Source organism: Sander vitreus, chromosome 9, assembly GCF_031162955.1.
Source record: "Sander vitreus isolate 19-12246 chromosome 9, sanVit1, whole genome shotgun sequence".
NCBI lineage: Eukaryota > Metazoa > Chordata > Actinopteri > Perciformes > Percidae > Sander > Sander vitreus.
In genome coordinates, this window is record NC_135863.1 from 12,268,033 (window position 1) to 12,287,684 (window position 19,652).

Sequence of the window (19,652 nt, forward strand, 5' to 3'; positions counted from 1 at the left end):
ACAAGCTAAAAATCTGCATAATAGTGCAGAGAGTGGCAAAAAAGGAGGAAATAAAACCAAGAGGTTTTATTAAAGTAAATTATCATACAAGAGAGGGCAAGGGAAGTCTACACACTATTGGAGTGCTACATTTTCTATCACTCAACAAAGTAAAATAATATTGAAAATGTAAGCAGTACATGGTTTCTCTCCAACACTATTACCTGTTGCCTTTGCCCAGTCTAGTATTTGCTTCAATATTATACATAGAGCGTTACTGTCCTGCATCACACAGTTCCATCCAAGTGAATGGCTGCCTTAAAGCAAGGCACATACAGTAAAACTGTCCTCACAACAATCAGTTTCAAAATATTACAATATTTTGTGTTAGCAGCAGAACTATCAAATGTTGTACACTGCAGCTTTGCTCATTTACATAATCAGTGTTAGTAAATGCACAGCTACATTTAACAAAAAACTTGCATCAATGCAAAAGGTTGCAGCCAAAATCAGCCTCTCAGTGTTTGTGTCCAATAAACATGAAGTTACACATAAGAACAACATATGTTCATTGCTGTAATACATATGGAACAGTAGGCCACAGTAATGCCACATTTTTTAAATTGTTCTGATTCCGTTTGGGCTGAAGTTTACCAACACTGGTTGATGTTGAGCCATTTTTTATGATGAAATGTAAGATTGGGGGTCAGAAGATTGTTCTAGTGTTTACGCACTGCCAACATACTCTCTAGATATTCAAGTTGTTCCAAGATAAGCAAAAATCAACTTTTAATACTTAATGAGGACCAAAAAACTATATATTATAGTACAACTCTCACAGTCAAAAGTCAAAAACTAATCTGGGCTTGTGAACTATTTCTGGGGAGTTCTCCCTTAAGAAGTTTTTATTGGTTGTTTTTGTCTGCAACATTTAGAATCCCAAAGGTTCAGTGAAATTCTGCCACTTTTAGAGTGTGGGTAGGACTACAGTTTCAATACAGCCTCATATTCTTTCATTGTGTCACACCAAAACAGAAACCAAGCATACACAAAACCATAGGGGATCCTGTTCTGTCTTTCTAAATTGATAATTGGTATATAGCAAAATTCTTCATATCTTTTGCCATGTGCTAACATTTTTCTTGGATGGTGGTAGAGGACTACAGTCAGAAGAAGGAAAAATGATCTTGTGTGGGTGTCTGTGTGTTTGTATGTGTTGTTTTTTTGTACACATGCTTGTCCACATGTGCACAGATGGGGAGCGATCACTTCTTTCTAAAGTTTGTCATCATGCACCATAATTACACCTGCCCTAACTATGTGCGTGCATATGTATTCCACACGCATGTGTACATGTGTGAGTGTGTATCTGTGTGCGCACGCCTTTCAAGCTTGTAGTGTAACAACGCCAGCCTGCTTTCAATATAGCCTCTTATTAGGTGGTGATTATCCTGCCTGTATCTGGCTTCTTTCAGCCTTTGACTGGAAGTTGGAGAGGCCAGGGGCACCCTGGGAAGAAAGGAGTGAAAACTTCCTGAACCCAGTTTTCACCCCCTACCCCTCAACTCCAGTGTACCCCTTAACCTCTCAAGGAACCTCCTTACTTTCACACTGGTGTGTTTTCTATAAAAAATAGAAAATTCCAAATTGGGCGGAGAAATGTGTAGGTGATGCTCAGACTATGTTTGCATACATGGATGCATGATGCAGGCTGGTAAAGATATTGTAGAAGTAACCTTGTTCCTTGTGACCTGTTCTACAATTGCACTCACTGTATCGTGTATCTGTCCAGAATTAACCCTGGAATTAATGGTCAATACTTGTGAACTATCCCATATTTGTACTGCAGATGAATATTGTGTTTTATCTGGTTAGTTAACAGTTTACAGACTTGTCATTGTATCTTCTCATGGCTGTAAATGCTGTTAAATTGTATTTGTTCCAATAAAGAGACTGGATGAAACCACATTTCAGAAGTATTTCAGCAACCATCTTAATAAATGGCTGCATTTGTGGGGGGTCATTGCATTTACCCAGTCACAGTCAACCACGTGCTAGTGGGGAAGTGCATGAATATGCCTTTCCTCTAATGCTACATGCTGAAATCTCTGACTGTATTGTGGTGAAAAGGTCAACCCACAGCTTCGCTCAAAAAAATATTTTTTGCACAAAATATTACCATAGCCGAGCTGCCAAAAACACAGTCGGTAAGCACTATGTTTGGCGCTATGTTATGTTTGTATGCACACACTTTCCTGTTCCCCTACTCCTACACCTACTGAACTGACATAGCACCACTGGAAGATAAAATACTTTGTGAAGCCGAAAAGGGACAAGGAAAATAAGCAGACAAAAATAGAAGAAAAAGAAGAAGAACTAGATAGTACACAGGGAGAAAACAGTATGGCAGGATCCCGAGGGCCTGGCTGGGGGCTTTGTAAGAAGCCATACATCAGCTGTCACCAGATGGGCTTCCAAAGAGCCACAACAAAAACACACAATAGACTGGACAGATGGTCCTAAACAAACTGCAGTGGGTTTGATGCTATTAAAAGCTGTTTACCTCATGCCAGACGCCTGCAAGTGTAGTGGATGCATTGTGTGATCATTTCTGAATGACTGAATGTGTGTACGTGTGTGTGTTTGATAAACCCTCTGGTGTGTTTCTAGCCACCAAATGACCATTTGTAGCTTGAGTAAGCCGAGTATGTGTGTGTGATTTTGTCATAATTAAGTTACAATCAAAGACAAAACGTGATGGTGAAGTACAGACAGTTTAATGATTGATTTGCAAAAAAGTGGATGCCAGCCAACTCCGTAGGCCATGACAAACTTTTGGCTTGCAACCAATAACTGGACAAATATAAAACAGACCCCACCGTCCCATCTTTCTCTGTTACTCCCTCCCTCCTATCCTCTCCCCTTCATCTGCTCTCCTAAAGAGCGACTCTGACACCTCAGAATGATGAACTCCTTCAATGCGCTGACCTTTCTCCTTCGGACTAGTCACCCGCCCTCCTGCCCTCTTCCATGTAGATGAGACAGAGACAGATGAAGATATTTTGCAATGTGTGTGCATGTGTGGGTGTCATGCAGTTACACAGTGAAATTAGTTTTGGTGTTGGTGGATGACGGCCGACCCACCTTCAGATCAGCAGTCAACCAGGGAGATTAATCCAGACACAGGAGGCCTGCTGGAGAGCAGTCATGACAGGCCCTGAATGAGAGAAGAGAGACAGGCAGGTAGACAGACAGTCGGGGCGGATGGGTTCATGACAATGATATACTTACTGAGTATGTGTCCATATATCTATCTGTTCAACTTTCAGGTTTAAAATACAGATTGTCGGACTGCTGGGGACATGAATAATGTAAAGACCAAGTTTCTTCACCATGATGTGTAAAAATAGCCCAAATTTAGAATAGTTCCTGAACTCTGAATCATTAACCGATTTATGTAGGTATGGTGTTGTGGATTATTCCCCTGGTTGGAAAACCAGTCAAAGCCTTTGCAAATGGGACATTAGAAATCTGTGTCAGACAGATCAGGACATCCTACGGTCAACAGTTTAATCACTTCTAAGTTATTTATTATAATTCAAATACATGTTACTATAGAATAAATACAAATGTACATATTTATGATCTCAGTCTAATTCTGAGTTAATCATATTAGCAGCCACAGCCTAATGACAACAGCTAACTATGCTAGATGGCTATAGTAGTTTATATTGCAACCCTGCTTCAGTTGTAAACCTATTTCCCCTCACATTATGGCAAGACATGTAGTTAAATACCTGTTCATGTGAAATAAAGCTTTAGACATGATGAATAAGCTGATGCTAGCTGGGGATGACTAACAATATCGAATACATTAGCAACATGTTTCCCAGGGAGCTAGCCAGACTTTTTAATCTCACCCTTGTGTCCGTCCGCAGTCCTCTGGCCTTTTGGATTGTCCTTGAACAACCCTTACAGAACCTGCTCAGTCATTGTAAGACCATCCAGGTGCATCAGCTAACTGTCCGAAATGTAAAATGAGTGTCAGAAGTTGATGAATATGGTATCATTAGCCACGCTTGTCCTGCCTTCTTCGTTAAATGCTTTAATTGGCTCCAATTTATAATCCTCCACCTTTGAGCTATCCTTTACAATTCTGTCTTGTTGCCATCTATAATTGGTTCAGATCAGTGCATCTTACAGGTCAAATAAAAGGGAGAAATCCTTGGATATTTTAAAACTATATAATAGATAATTTAACTAAAATACCTTTGTTTTGTTAGTTGTTAGCCATTTTATGTTCATATTTTGAGGTATTGAATTGTTAGCTTAATATATTATTGTTTTTTAAGATCCTAAATAATTTATTTTGTAAGAGAACTTCATTTTTACTCATGACAAATGATATACCATACGAGAAGAGGAATGGCACAAAGTAGTTAAATTGCTAAAACTATCCCTTCCCTTCCCCTCTTTCTGGAAATTGAAATCCGTCATTGTAGTGATGAGATGTGCTCCATTCCTAGGTGCTTTAGGTGGGGATTCTGAAATTATAGAAACATATCAGCAACATATGCATTTAATTGATGCTCTCATTCAGTTTGAGGGCATACAGCACAGGCATATGGACCAGTAAGACCACTTCTAGCCTCTGTTGAATGTTGCTCTTGGATGGTGCTGGTGGATGGATGTATGAAATAGAAAAATCACACCCACAATATTTTGTTAGGATTTTCAGGGGAAATATTTGAGTTGTAAAATGCATACAATTCTCATTAACTTCAAATATGTAAATAATGGTCTTTTATATATTATTATTTAATGAAACATGACTTCAAGATACCCCCTCACTTGCTCCAAGTACGTGTCCTTGTGTGTGTGTGTGCATGTATGTATTCAGTTAGTTTTGGCAGACCTAACTGTGTGTGTGTGTGTGTGTGTGTGTGTGTGTGTGTGTCTGTCTGTCTGTCTGTCTGTCTGTCTGTGTGTGTCTCTCTCTCTCTCTCTCTCTCTCTCTCTCTCTCTCTTCAGGTCAGCTGTCCATTCCTTGTGTTCCAGAGAGACTTGAAAATCCCTTGAGCCAAACCTCCAAAGACACTCGTCTGCATAGGAAGGTAAGTGACTCCTGACACACACATCACACAGCAGGGTGTATCAGTCACTTTAGTGGGACTTTGAGCTTTGGGTAGTAGGGCAGTTCAGGGGGTCAACAGCGGAATTTTATCTTTGACCTTCGGACAAAAACAGACTGAAGTCAGGGGCTGAGTGATTACTGTGTTGGGTTGACACATTCAACAGCTGCAAGTATGTTCGTCCTCTCACTGAGTTAGAACATATCAGTTGATTATTAATTCAGTTTTATTAAGCATTACCCTCTATTAATGCTGTTGTAAATGAATAAAAAAAAAACATGATAAACCTTAAACAAAATTGTAGCCTTGTAAAAATGTAATGGATTAAAAGTAATTAATAAAGAATATGTAGCATACACTTCTTAATACTTTGGAATTAAGTACAATAAAATGTGAGTTTTCCCACATTAGTGCAATCCTTGATTACTCCTTCAGAATGATTGATGCTTGTCATCTTTAGACCCATTTCATTAGAATGTCATATTGTTAAATAATATAAATACTATTGAAATTATTTAGTTGTTTTTTTGTATTTATTTATTCAATTGCAATCCACATCTTGTAACTTTTTTCTTTTTCTAAATGGGTGTATTTTATTTCCCCATTAAGTTCCCCCAAAAATAACCTCTTATCTAAAAACAAAACTACTTACAAGGCTTAGCAGATATCTCTCTCTCTCTCTCTCTCTCTCTCTCTCTCTCTCTCTCTCTCTCTCTCTCTCTCTCTCTCTCTCTCTCTCACACACACACACACACACACACACACACACACACACACACACACACACACACACACACACACACACGCTCACCAATCCTTGACTGACCGCCTCCCTACTGAAATAAATCCAAGCCTCAAACTCCGTGATCACTCTCTGTATAAGCTTGTCCCCCTGGTGGCCAACATTAGAACCGCATCACAAATCACCACATCTCCCTTGACAAGTTATTTTAATATATACTACATCTAAAGTCTTTTGTATCCAAAAGAACATCTGATTTCTAAAGTCCCATAATGTTGATAATGTAAACATGATATAATGTAGGATGTTGTTAAAATAACAGTTTTATTAAATAAGGGAGAGCACTTTATATGAATTGCATTTGCTTTGAGAATAGTCTTTGCCTTTATCTAGACAAGAGTAAACGGAGCATCCTTTGTGCTTTAGATTCAAAGCCGTCCATAAGCCCTCTTCTTAAAATTTTTTTGTCATTAAGGAGTGTTTTGTATAAATATTTATTTATACAGCACGGTGTGTACAATGTTGGAAAAAGATAGACACCTGTAGATAACTGTTAATATTTGTATAGTGTTAATTGTTTGAGCAGCTATGTTCCTTTAACGCTGACATAAAACTGTGGAAGAAATACCGACTTTGTATTTAGAAGGTCTAATTTAAAGGGTTGCTTTAAGTTATTTCTCTATTGTGTAAGTAAGAAATCCCGAGTTCAGAATTATAAGTGAAAGGAGGATAAATGTCTGAAATGAAAAACAGCAGTGTTCAAGATTAAAAACCACTGCTCATGTGTACCTCCACTCCCTTGATTACACAGGAAATTAGCACCCAACTAGGAAATCATTTAAAAATATATTAAGATAAAAAGACAAACAATATATATATATATATATATATATATATATATATGTATGTAAGTTAATATAATATATATATAATATATAAATAGTAAGTCCTTTATCTAAAACAAAAGGTAGATTTAGCAGTTTTGCTTTGAGAGAAATGTTTCTAAAAACTAAGTTCATTTACTCAAGTACTGTACTAATGTACATCTTTGAGGTACTTTTCATGCCACTTTCTATTTCTACTCCACTACATTTCAGAGAGAAATGTTGTACCTTTTACTCCACTACATTAATCTGGCAGCTTTAGTTAGTAGTTACTTTACAAATTAAGATATCTGCACACGAAACACATGTAGTTTATAAAATACGATGTTTTATCATAAATTACACTACCCAACAATATAACGGCCTACAAGTATAGCTGAAATGATTAGCCGATTAAACATTTAGTTGATTGAAAGAACAGTTTTGATCGTTTCCAGTTTCTAAAATGTGAGGATTTTTCTACATTGAGTACTTTTACTTTTAATATTTTAAGTACATTTTGTGATGATACTTACATACTTTTACTTAAGTAACATTATTAATGCAGGACTTTTACTTTGTACAGTGTGGTATTAGTACTTTTACTTAAGTAAAGGATCTAAATACTTCTTCCACCACTGCTAAAAACAGACTCAAAGATCAAATGACTTTTTCAGCCTTTCCACTTTCTCTGCCTCTTTAAATCTTGATGAACGGCTACCACACAACAATGTCCAACTGTCCTACCTCTTATGTGATCGAAGCTGACTCTGCTCTCCACCCAGCTTTGTTTTTCTTCACAGCCGTTGGGTGGTCCATGTCGCTCGCTCCCTCTCTCTTTCCCTCTATCTCTCTCATTCACTCATTGTCAAGTTTACAGCGTCTGTTTCTCTTTGAGCGCTACGGGACCCAGGCATGGTCCGAAACTCAATACCAGAGTATACACAATTAAGTTCACACCAGAGGTTATTTGGTGGAAGTGTGGTCTCATTCCACAAAATGTGTGAGTCAGTCAAAGGATAGAAAGGTGTGAGTGTTTATGTGTGGCTGGTTAGTTGGTCAAGGTTAACTTAATGATGGGAGGTTGAGATGGTGTGTGTTGTGTGTGTGTGTGTGTGTGTGTGTGTGTGTGTGTGTGTGTGTGTGTGTGTGTGTGTGTGGTGTTCATGTGTGTCGTGTGTTTTCTCGGGGCGATCTTCTGGTTTCAGCACAGGCAATAGTGAGAGACTCTGTACTGGTAGGCTGTTGCTATTTGAGACTTGACAGGTTGTGCTGTCCAATCACAATCAAATGTAAGTGTTGTTAATAATTTGATTCATGATGATGGATTGCTGTTGTGTCTTATTCAAGTTGATGTACTTTAGCTTTCTACCTGCTGCAATGTGGGAAAAGTCAAATAGTATAATGTTTATGAACTTATCAGAATAAAAGCATAATACTTTTACAGCCACCCAAGTGCCTTGCTTAGCCGTGAGTAATGCAGCAGCAACATGCTGTGATTATATATAAATATGACGTATGTCCTTAGATTAGGATGGTTTAGCAAGTAAAATTAAACTCTGTGGAAGATATTTCTCAATTTGTCTTTCAATGTTATCTGCTTTCGAACCCTTGGAAATTATTAGAATATATGTTTTTCAATCCTTCCTAATAATTTATTATACTTAAATCAAAATTAGAAACTTTTTAAATAAATCAGCATCGTCCAAAGAATCCATAGGCCCTTTTGTTCTGTTGCATAAAACATAAAAACAGTATTTCTGGTTTTGCCCTGCTGAACTCACCCCAGTTGACCTTTCCAGCCTGTTGAGTGTTTCAGTGTTGGACCCGTTAGCCATAGCTCCCTCTGAGTACCATTCACACGCGATCGGGAGTCCCATGACAGGCCAGCTGGAACCTTCAATCCACCCCCCCAAACACACATACAGACACAAATCCTCCATGGAGCCACCACTGGCCAGCCAGCCTGTCAGTCATTCAATGGGAGGGTTGCTGTAAGAGTGTGTGTGTGTGTGTGTGTGTTGGGGGTGTTGTTGGGTCTTCCTGTTTTGGCCTGTGTGCTTCAGTCCTTCCTGGCAGGGGGACTGCTGGTGTCATGTCTGTCAGCTATGGGACCAGCAAGACACATAAAATGTGCACACCTTTAATCATTGTTCATGTCAAAAATGTATTATATTCTCATCATATTCTTGAAAAGAAAAACAGCATTTAGACTAGAGCATGGGTTTTAAAAGCTCTCTGTAGCAATCCAGACTAATGGCATTTGTTCTGGATAGGTTAGCAGCTCTTTAAACCAAGGTGAGGCAAGTTTTATTATATTTTTTACAGGCTGTTGATTAAAATTCTCCCATACCAGACTGAAGTCATTTCTCTGGACAAACAGTATAACACATTTCTCCACCTGTGGCCAGCATTTCCATCATATCAGATGTGGAGAGAATCAACTTGCTATTTTACGATTTGTAGTAAAAGAGAATAGCTGTCAGTTATATACTATTAGCACATGTTTTTTACGCTTTTATCACACCAACCCCCAAAAAACAGGCTACACAGACCAGATCAGTCTCTCATTGACTCTCAGATGTCACTCACAAACATACAAACTGATTTTACAGTAAATCCTTTCCATATAAAACCATGAACATTAATTGATCAAAGACAAGTTTCATAGTTGAGCAAGACACTAATGACTGAACCTACTAAAAAGCTTTTAAATTACCTACCAGAACATCTAAAATAATTTAAAACATTGTGTAAGTTGTAAAACATGTTAAAACCATTTAAAGATTCACACACATGGGTGGAAGTTCTGTCATGATACTCCTGATATGGTCATTAAGAAGTTTTTGTGTGTACTTGTACAGTATAAAAACATCAATTCTACCTTAATTTCAGTAGATGTTTGATGACGTATTATACACTTTCCTTTAATGAAAATACTCTTTACTTCAGTAAGCACCAAAGAGATTTGGTGGGTTTATGGTAAAATGCCACACATCTGCTTTCACAGAGACTATAATCTAGTACTTTTTCCACTCCTGCTCTCTCTCACATACTCAGATATGCACAAATTAAGTGTTTATATCTCAGACACATACACTAACTCATGCCTCTTCATGAGAGGTGGGTATGTCTTGGGGGGAGCACCAGTCATGTTCCATTAATCCAAAGCAACCAGTGGTGATTGATCAATTAGCCCTGCTTAAAGCTGGGGCTCAGGCTGATCAATAGCACTGATCACCAGCCAGAGGTTTTCATTAAGACCTGCTGCTCTGCATGAGTAGACTCCATTAGCATAGACCAAATGGGCTGCGAGGAATGCAAATACGCTGGAGAAAACCTATACACACACACACACACACACACACACACAGGCCACAGAGCTTTGTCCCCTATAAAGTGTATATGTATGGGTGAAGGAGTACAGAATATATAAAATCACATACTTATAGTTTGTGTCACATATTCACGTTATAATCACAAATGTAGCATTGGGTGCAGGGCTATTGTACTAAATCCTAGAGGATGATACAGTTATTGTGTCCACCCTCCTAATGTAGTAACATTTTAATTTACAGTAAAAATTAGGTGCTCTCCCTGGAAAAAGTTCCACAGAGTTGCCTCTAGCATTTATAAACCCACCATTGTAGAACACTGGAATTATCTGGTATTTTAAAAAGTTTTTAGAAAAATTATGAATTGGTAAAAGCATTTGCCTTATTCTACTTCGTTTAAGAATGCTTGATTCTGATTGGCTGGGAGGAGGGCATTAACCCGGCAGGTTGCCCGCTGACTGAGCACAGCGTCATCAAATAGTAGATCAATACACCGCTTGTATTTTTTTTCTATCACAGAAATTTCAAAGATGAGGTCCATTGTAATCTATCGGAGGGTCAGTCGATACATAGTTTCACAAGTGAGATACAATGTAGCAACTACGTTATTAAACTAACGTTAGTGATCAGATGCAGCCTTGTGTGGTTGCTATAGAAACTAATTAACGTTAGCTACAGTTGAGCTAGCGTAGTTCTAAACATTAGTGTTTTAAAAATGGACAAATTCATTGTCAATTTTAATATATTTGGAGGAGGGAAGACATTTGAGGACTGGTTAAGAGCGACGAGGACGACGGAATGACAAAAGAAAAAGACAAGGACCAGGGTACCCGTTTCCGAGATCTGACAGATGAGGAGCTGCGTACAATTGAAGACGGGGCCCTCACACAAAAAATGCAACTGCCTTTGCTATCAAGGTTTTCACCGAGTGGAAGAGCCACCAGAAGGATAGACTGACAGTGACAACTGACCCGGACTGTGGTTGCTATAGAAACTAATTAGCTACAGCTGAGCTAACGTTATTCACCGTAGTTCTAAAGGGGACTACTTTTTGAGGGAGATGAACTCAGAGTATACATTTAATAAGCATGCAATACGAATAAGAAAAAGCATAATTATTAAAGTATTTGAATTGTTTTATTATGTTGGCAAGCAAGAAGTAGAAAAAACGGGATAATCACCTCAAGGCAGGGCAATAAACAGTTTGATATGCCCGGCTTGTGGAAGGTTACCGCCCGAGACGAGCCGTCCACAAGCCGGGCATATCAAACTGTTTATTGCCCTGCCTTGAGGTGATTATCCCTTACTAATTGTATGGTCTATAATATAGTGAATATTTGTTTAAAGAGACCTTTTAAAAAAAAAAAAAAAAAGACTGAATCTCTTCAAACAATGTTTTTGTAGCAGAATTGATGCCTCTAGCTGCTACTTCTACGTTTTTTAATATATGCTGCTAGCTATGTTATGTTTTCTAATTGATTATGGGTGAGCCACTGATACATGAGACGTCCCTTGAACCATAATGTCACAAACAGCGCTCATAAGTTCGGAGTGTTTCTCAAAGACACTGAGTAAACTCTTCCTTACTGCTTTCTTATTTATCGTGGGATGTTCTGAATACGAATGGCTAAAAATATAAACATAATGAGTCATATTGCCTCAAAATTGTCTTTATTGTACCATAATGAGCATGTCTGGCAGTAATTCCCATCCAGCCCACTCATTGTCAGCCTGTTAGTTACCTGAACAACAGTGGATGTTGCTGCACAACAGCGATATTTCTGATTCACGACCCCATCAAACCCACGGGATCATCTGTTGCTCAAAACAGAAAAACACCGGCCAGCTACCACTGACAAACTCACCTTTCTCACCCTTTCCTAACCCTCAGTGGGACCGAGAGCCATTGTTTTACTTAAACAATCCTCATTGAATTACAAATTGGCTGCATGCTTTGTTCAGTGAGGCCGATGCGTACTGCTGTCATGGGTCCTATCGTTAATGTGCCATCACTGAACCTCACATCCTCAGCAGACACTGAGCTTATTTCCTCCATCTGTAGGTGAATGTGTGAGCACATATGCCCATATATGTGTGTGTGTGTGTGTGTATGTGTGTGTGTGTGTGTGTGTGTGTGTGTGTGTGAGAGAGACTGACACTATACGTGTGTATGGGGTGAATGAGTAATAGAGGAGGTTGGTGGGTTTGCCGTGTGTGTGTGTGTGTGTGTGTGTGTGTGTGTGTGTGATAGTATTAAATCGCTCAACAGAGAAGAGAATAGATAATCATTGTGGCGTGGGGTGCTTTGGTCACTGGTGGAAACACCACAGAGACCTGGTGAAATACAGTACACACCCACACAGTAATTCATTTTACTATACAGAAAAATGCTAGCTAAAATCTGCTATCTATAGCATATATAACCCTATCTATAAATCAGGATATCACTGTGAGTGTTTCCAAACACATGCGCAGTACAGTAGCGGGGGCGGGGAGTTGCTACATCCCTAGAACTGGAAGCTCATTGATTGCGGTTCACCGGCTAACTGTGTCATATGCCAAAAAGTGGTCATCCGCCAAAAAGTTATTGCTGTCTACCCAACATGCAAATACAATCGTACACAGACACGTTAGATGAACGCCAGGGCTCTTGGGCTCTCCAGCACATTGTTTTGTTGCCGGAGGCTGCGTACCTTTCTCCGGCTGTGCTGCACGCCCGGGGCCGTGGCACATCGCTATGCATTGTTAGGCTTCTCCACCAGGCTGAACCAGGCTCCCTCCCTCGCCCGGGCCACATCGCTACGCACTGTAGCGGCTTCTCCAGCAGGCTGAGCCGGGCTCCCTGCTTTCTCCACCTGGGCCACATCGCTACCTGGATGTGTGATGGCTAAATGAAAAAAAGGGGACACGCCGAATCTATAGCTGAGCCTCTGCCGAGCCGGGGTTAGCTTAGTCTGCTAACTTAACGTTACTTTCTCATAACACGGCCAAAGTTAACTACCGTTGCCACCATGTTATAATCTGGTCTAACACTCACTAAGACTCCGGAATATCAGTTAAGTCACCCAATGGGCGATAGTTTATTTAGCGTTCTTCTGGCGAACACACATGGCTACCTCTAGGTGCAACCTCTAAAACGGTCCATGCTGCAACACGTACACGGTCCATGCACGCACCATGAACAATTCCTATTGTTACATGACTGATTGAACTGTGCTTATAGTTAGATAGTTTGAGGAAAAAATACTGGGAACCAAGCAATCGGCCCTTTCTGTACATGCACACGCTCCAAACGGGCACTGCACTAGTATCTAATCTATGACAGACTACAACAAAAGGTGATGGTAAGGAGAACGATAGTAATAAATTATATTACTGGATTCTTTCTTTTTTTAGTCAAACATATAACTGTATTTTCATTTTTAGCCATAGTAAATATTTTCAAGTCCAACTTTTACCCTTTTTAATCTTAAATAGTATATCTGTATGATTCAATCTGATTTCTCAGTGGACATGGGAAGTTGGAACTTCCATGAATCATTGTTTATCCATAATTTCTGGGTGCAGTGCCCAATGGCACCACTTATGAGTAAAGTATGGACATGCCAGGTTTACCTTTGAAGGACTCTTATCAAGCTCTGATCCAGTATATCACTCAAACAAATACAATGAACCCTATAATGTTAATTTTTGTTGATTCATTAGGGTAATTTGGGTTTAGGTTTATGGTTTAGTAATGAGTAGGGATAAAGAGAGAATGTCTTCAAGAGGAGATACCTAGAGGTATGGCAACACGGATGTGTGTGTGTGCTTGTATCTCTGTGTTTTAGCAGAAAGGAAGGGAGTTGGTCGCAGAGATACTGAGGCAGACAGGAAGAGATCATCCTGGTGTTGCCATGGTTGGGGTTAAGCCATCTGGCCCAGGCCCAGGCCCATACATAGTGCACACACAGGTTACTGCTCAACCACAAACGCAAATGGATGGGGATACCAGTGCGCACAAAGTTACAAACTTGAATGTGATGTCTCCTTCCTCTTCGCCTCTCACCTCTTGACTTTTTACCTTCTCAGTATTAATTGGTGTCAATTGTATTGTTTAAAGATTATACCTTTTAAACTATTGCATTTACATTGAGTCATCATATGTTTTTATATATATATATATGTGCACAGAAACACACACACACACACACACACACACACACTCTTTGTGACCATTTGCACTGATGTCCAGAGTTTAATGAGTTTTTTGCAGGGATGGCATGGCAGCAGAATGATATTTCCATGATGTGTGTGTGGGTGGGTGGGATGGATGGGATGGATGGATGGACGGATGACACCCGTATCCATCCCCACTGGGGAGAGGAAGTCCCTATCAGAACACAACAGGAAAGAGACTGAGCAAAAACAAGCGCATGTCTTTTTGGACATTAAATCACTTCCTGTAGGACTTTGGGCTGCCTCCTCCTTCACCATTCTCTGCCTCCACCTCTCAGCCCAGTTTAACCACCCTTTTGGCAGACAGAGAAATTGATCATGCCTCTTTATCTGTGTGCGTCAAGTGTGTTTTCCTGTGAATACGTCTCTAAAATATTACAGTAATGAGTGAAATAAGAGGCTTGAGACCCTTTCCAAAGCAACAGTATATTTTAACAATATAAAACACCTTTGCTTCAAAAGTAACGTCTGTGGCCTTACGGACACAGCATATATATGTAATGCTGTGCAGCCTGCCTATCTGATTTATCGCTCTGACTTGCAGATGTGATGAGTATCGTAGGATGCAAGTGCCATATAAATCCTGGCATCCTGACAGATCACAAGCCCTGAGTCTGGACCTGGTGCTTTGATCTTCATCCAAGACCAAAAACAAAGAAACAAAAAGCTTTATCTGTGGCTTCTGCAGGAAAAGGCCTTTTTAATGGCAACAGGAAAAGACAATGACCACCGTTTTCATCTAAACACAAACACGAGCCTCACATTGCCAGTCTTGTCATTTTCTCAGGTTGTGTGTGATACCAAATGGCTCATTGCAAACATCAGACATCTTGAGTAAATTGCATACATATATTGAAAATGCAGCTCTCACACAATGCTGTCCTCGTCCAGGGCACAGCTGTAAAAATATGACTTCCTTCCTGTAGGCAATTTCCTGTTTATGTCTGAATTCAGGTCAGGAGAGGGGGATTGTGGTCCCTACCTCATCCACCGTCATCCTTCCCTAGAGGTGACCCTGGTCCTGATAATGCAGAATGCTATGTTGAATAGAACCTGTCCCTCTACTTTTCTAGGTTTTCAAATTTCTCATTTCTTCTCTCTGTCACTAATAGAAATAATCACAAACACTCTTTTATCTTAATCTGTCCCTTCCTCTTAACAAACAGAAAGAGATATATCCGCAACATAAACACGTTTTTTTTACTCATTCTTCCATCATGCCAATATGGAAAACATTGGATGACAGCCTCTTGAAGCCACAAAACACATAAAAGGAGATATGACATTATTTGCGTTTTCTGCTCTCCGAGCACCCCCCCCCCCCACACATACACACTCTCCCCCCAAAAACATCTCAATTGCACACACATGGATCTTCCTGAGGTGCCCTGTTTGTTTCATTTTCTGCTGATTTGCCTAAAACAGGCAGCAGCCGCTGCTGTGAATGGTTAAATTAAGAGTTCATGTTCGGCTCTGTATGATATGTTGTGGTCGAGCATGGTGGGTGCTTGACGAGGGGTGTCCAATGGTGAGTCTGGGAGAAATGTGGGGGGAGCTGGTGGAGATCCCCAAGTCTCTGGGCACAGTCATTAACATGGCTCCTCGGTTTGGAGCTGAGAAAGCATGCTCGGCACTCTGGGCTCATTGAAGATGCTCCCCAGCCTAATTGGAGCATCCATTATTTATGAGTTTTTACAAATTCCAACTGACATTTTTATCAGTTGTGGATGTCTGATTTGGCTTCACTGGGTGCTACTGTCTTCCACCCAACAATATGGAAATATTTGTCCAATACAACTGCTTGGTATTACAAAGCAAGAATTTTACTTTTGGGTGCTGATTTCTTATTAACTTTACATGTATGCTTACTTTTTTTGCTTTTTTCACAGTGGTTGCAGGGTGGATATAGGTGAATAGGTGTTATATTTCAAATGGTGACGTATTTGGTGGTGACCCAAAGAAAAGGCTTTTAACCACCCCGGCTTTATTTTAAGTAATACTTTTGATAACACTAACATCAATGAGTCTTTGCAATGTAAATGGCAGCTCCTATTGCCAAATCAACTGATTCAACTTTTTTTCAGACCGAACAGTTGAGTCCAACTACCCCTAACAAATCAAGTGTATCCAGTCACCAGTTGGTTATATATATACTCAATAATTACTTAGTAATTTATTATACATGTTATTTTTAATGTAAAACACTGAATAAATTGCATGATGAAGGTGGTATGCAACACCAATACTATTATTATTATTATTATTGTTATGAATAAATGTGTGTGTGTGTGTGTGTGTGTGTGTGTCTGTGTGTGTGTAAGTACGTTATTAAAGTTTATGTATATAGCACATCTCACGGACAGTCAGCCGGGCTTCACCGGCCAAATAAGTAAATACATTAAACAATAAAAATCACAATAAATCACAGTAAATCACAATAAATCACAATAAATCATGTGTGTGCATGTGTGTGTATGCGTGCGTGCGTGCGTGATGAGCCCCGTTCTATCAGGAAGTGTCGTCTCTTTGCTGCCTACCATCCCAACCTCGTTCTTCTGTAGCTGAGCCAGTATTGATCCGACTGCTGCCCTGTGCTGCTCCTTCAGCCTCAGGCTTCTCACAGCCTCGCCTCACCTTACATCACTCACCTCACATTAGACTCTGAGCTTGATATGCACTGTTAGGCTCTGCTACACTCCAGAGAGAGAACTTGTCAAATGCCAGTTAACATGAGTTCTACCAGAAGGCTGCCTGCTTGATGTCAATCTTGCTTTGGGTACTGGAGGTCAATTCAGCAATGCTGTGCCATCTATTATATGGTTTTGTTTTTGAGAGTTGTATTTGGAAATTGTTATTCTTGTCAGTAACCTTGATTACACACAGCAAATTATTATTCTATGTTTTCTCTATCTCTGTATTTGTTCACAAATTCTGATGTTGTGGGTAAATAGTTAAAGAATGGATTATTTATTAACCTTTTTTTCTGGATTATTAGCTTGCACATACACAGTCTTTTAGCAGGGGTTTTAAATGCTTTGCTGAAGGGCACATTTAAAGTCATTGTCCAAACCAGCAGATAGTGTTTGTCTTTCCCCTTACCGTACCCACTTATTTTATAGCTAGTAGTAATATGGTGTCCATAGATAAGAAATACAGTATACACTGCTCTGACACGATGTCCCTTGACTTTAGAAGGCTAATGTTGTAGCTTAAAGCGCTTTAAAGGACAGTGTCAACATCAGGGAAAACCACTTTACCAGTGTAACACTAGATTTTCAGTTTCACTCACATTTGTGAAAAATAGATGTGTGCGAACCATAGACTGTTAAAATATTAAATAAATACAGTTTGAAGCAGAAGTCATTAAAAACCTAGAATGCTTTTTATATTCAAACAAATGAAATCACTTTGCTTGTAAATGTCTCCTAGTATTCCTTTTATTAAAGAAAAACACAGTATTTGAGAAATTTCTCGCCATAGGAGCACACATGCTCCTTGGGAGAAAAGTTAGTGTTGAGCCCTGTAAATGTTGTGTCATATGCTGCAGTTTTGAGGGGTGGAGAGTTTAAGATGGTAGCTTTGAATGAAGTGGGAAGGCCATTCAGCGATTGGAGTTGCAGCTGCCTCAGCAGCCAGGACCATGCAGTATAATGGTATCCAACAGAGGTCCAGCCAACCGCTCCCCAACCAGAAAGCACAAAATCGCAATAATCAAATGCTAACATTATTAACGATTTAATAGAGGCTCTATGATTGATCAACACCAGCTCGACAAACCCAGAGCTCCAGGTGATAAGAGGCAGTCTTTTCCCTGTTACATTTAACTGGCCTCTCTAAAACAGAGCTACAGCTCCAAACAGATGCTGATTGGATGTTTCTCAAAGATCCTCCCTGGGGCCCACACTCTCCTTTCTCATAGCTATGTTTAATGTTCATTTGTAGAAGCCTCTATTACAGTGTTATTGCTGCCTCTGGAAAAGGACCCAGCCTATTAAGAGTCCTCAGCAGCTTACAGAAACTGTTGCTGTCCCAAAGGAGGGACAGCAGACTAAATAATCAGTTTCCCATCACAGTGACAATCTGAGCAGCTGTTTGCATCTGAAGGCCTGCCAGCAATTGTCCGTGACACTCTGAAACAGAGAAGGAAAGAAAGGAGGTATGGAGGGAGGGAAAGATGAAAGCAAAGTTTCTCTCTGCTTGATTCAGTCCTCTAAAGGGTTTTGATATTGAGTTCACCATCAGACCAGCAGATGTACAGCATGTGTAGAGACACATGCACAAATACTTAACATCCCTCTGTGGACACACATGTACACATTGAGACAAACTCAGTTTAAGCTGAGGTATGGAATGCAGTACATTCATAGATTAACAGTATTTGATTTATGATGCTGATGTACTTCTTTATATTATTTATATTATATATATATATTATTGTATAGCAACATTTGTGTAGCCCTTTGCAGTAAAAACAAAAGGTGTATGACTGCAAACTAACACTGATGTTAAAGACAGTTCTGGAGTAAAGACAGTTCAATGAAAACTTTTACATTAAAGCTACATTGTGTACATCTAGTGGTGAAATTGTATATGACAACCAACTGAATATTACTTTCTAGCCCCTCCCATTCCGAGCACATTTTAACTCCTACAGTGACCGTATTATTCCAAGAAGTACTACTTTGTCTGTGAGTGTTCCTTCCAGTGTAATAATAGTTTTACGTTATTTTGGTACCATTTCATTGCTAACATCAGCTGTCAGGTTTCCAAACATATGCAAGCAAATGTTAGTAAAGTATCAGTGCTATCGGTATTCTGTATATTGTACAGCGTAGGAGAGAAGCAACGGAGGTTTGTGTTTTTAATATATTTCACTGAGCAGTATGAACAATGTCAATGAAACCGAAATTAGCTCTTGGTATCCCCATTGTTTACACGCAGCTGTTCAAGTTGTAGCTAGTCTGTGTTACAACTGCACATGACGTGAGTTTGCCAGGGAAATCACGACACATGATTATGTTTATATTACAAGGTAGACAGTCCTTTTTCATCATTGACGCAAGGAAAAGTATCCTAGACGTTGTTCTAGTGTTATGCACAACCATGCTATAGCCAAGCAACTATAAAACTTAGAATTTACACAAATAGGCAGAATTACCTGGCGTTGTCGTTTTAATTCTCTTTTTAACTTCCTTGGCGACTCCGTTACATGTCCTCGAGAATAGGCGCAATCCTCCATTTTCAACAGGCTTTCAAATCTGCCGGCAGTCGCAAGTAATCTTCTCCCCCTCCCTGGCACTGAGTGTAAAAGTGCGAAAGGTGGAGGTATGTCCCTCTTTGGCTAATGTATTTTAAAGGGGTGATAGAACTATATAGGGTATTT

General features: G+C 39.6%; 1 protein-coding gene across 1 annotated transcript in view; it reads left to right on the forward strand.

Annotated features, from left to right (window-relative positions):
- The window catches only part of LOC144523298 (adhesion G protein-coupled receptor D2), a 107,844-nt gene that overhangs the window by 82,395 nt on the left and 5,797 nt on the right, over positions 1 to 19,652 (forward strand). Inside the window, exon 24 of the mRNA XM_078258770.1 lies at positions 5,011 to 5,093. Coding sequence (XP_078114896.1) covers positions 5,011 to 5,093 — 83 coding nt within the window. The remainder of the gene's footprint in view (positions 1 to 5,010; positions 5,094 to 19,652) is intronic.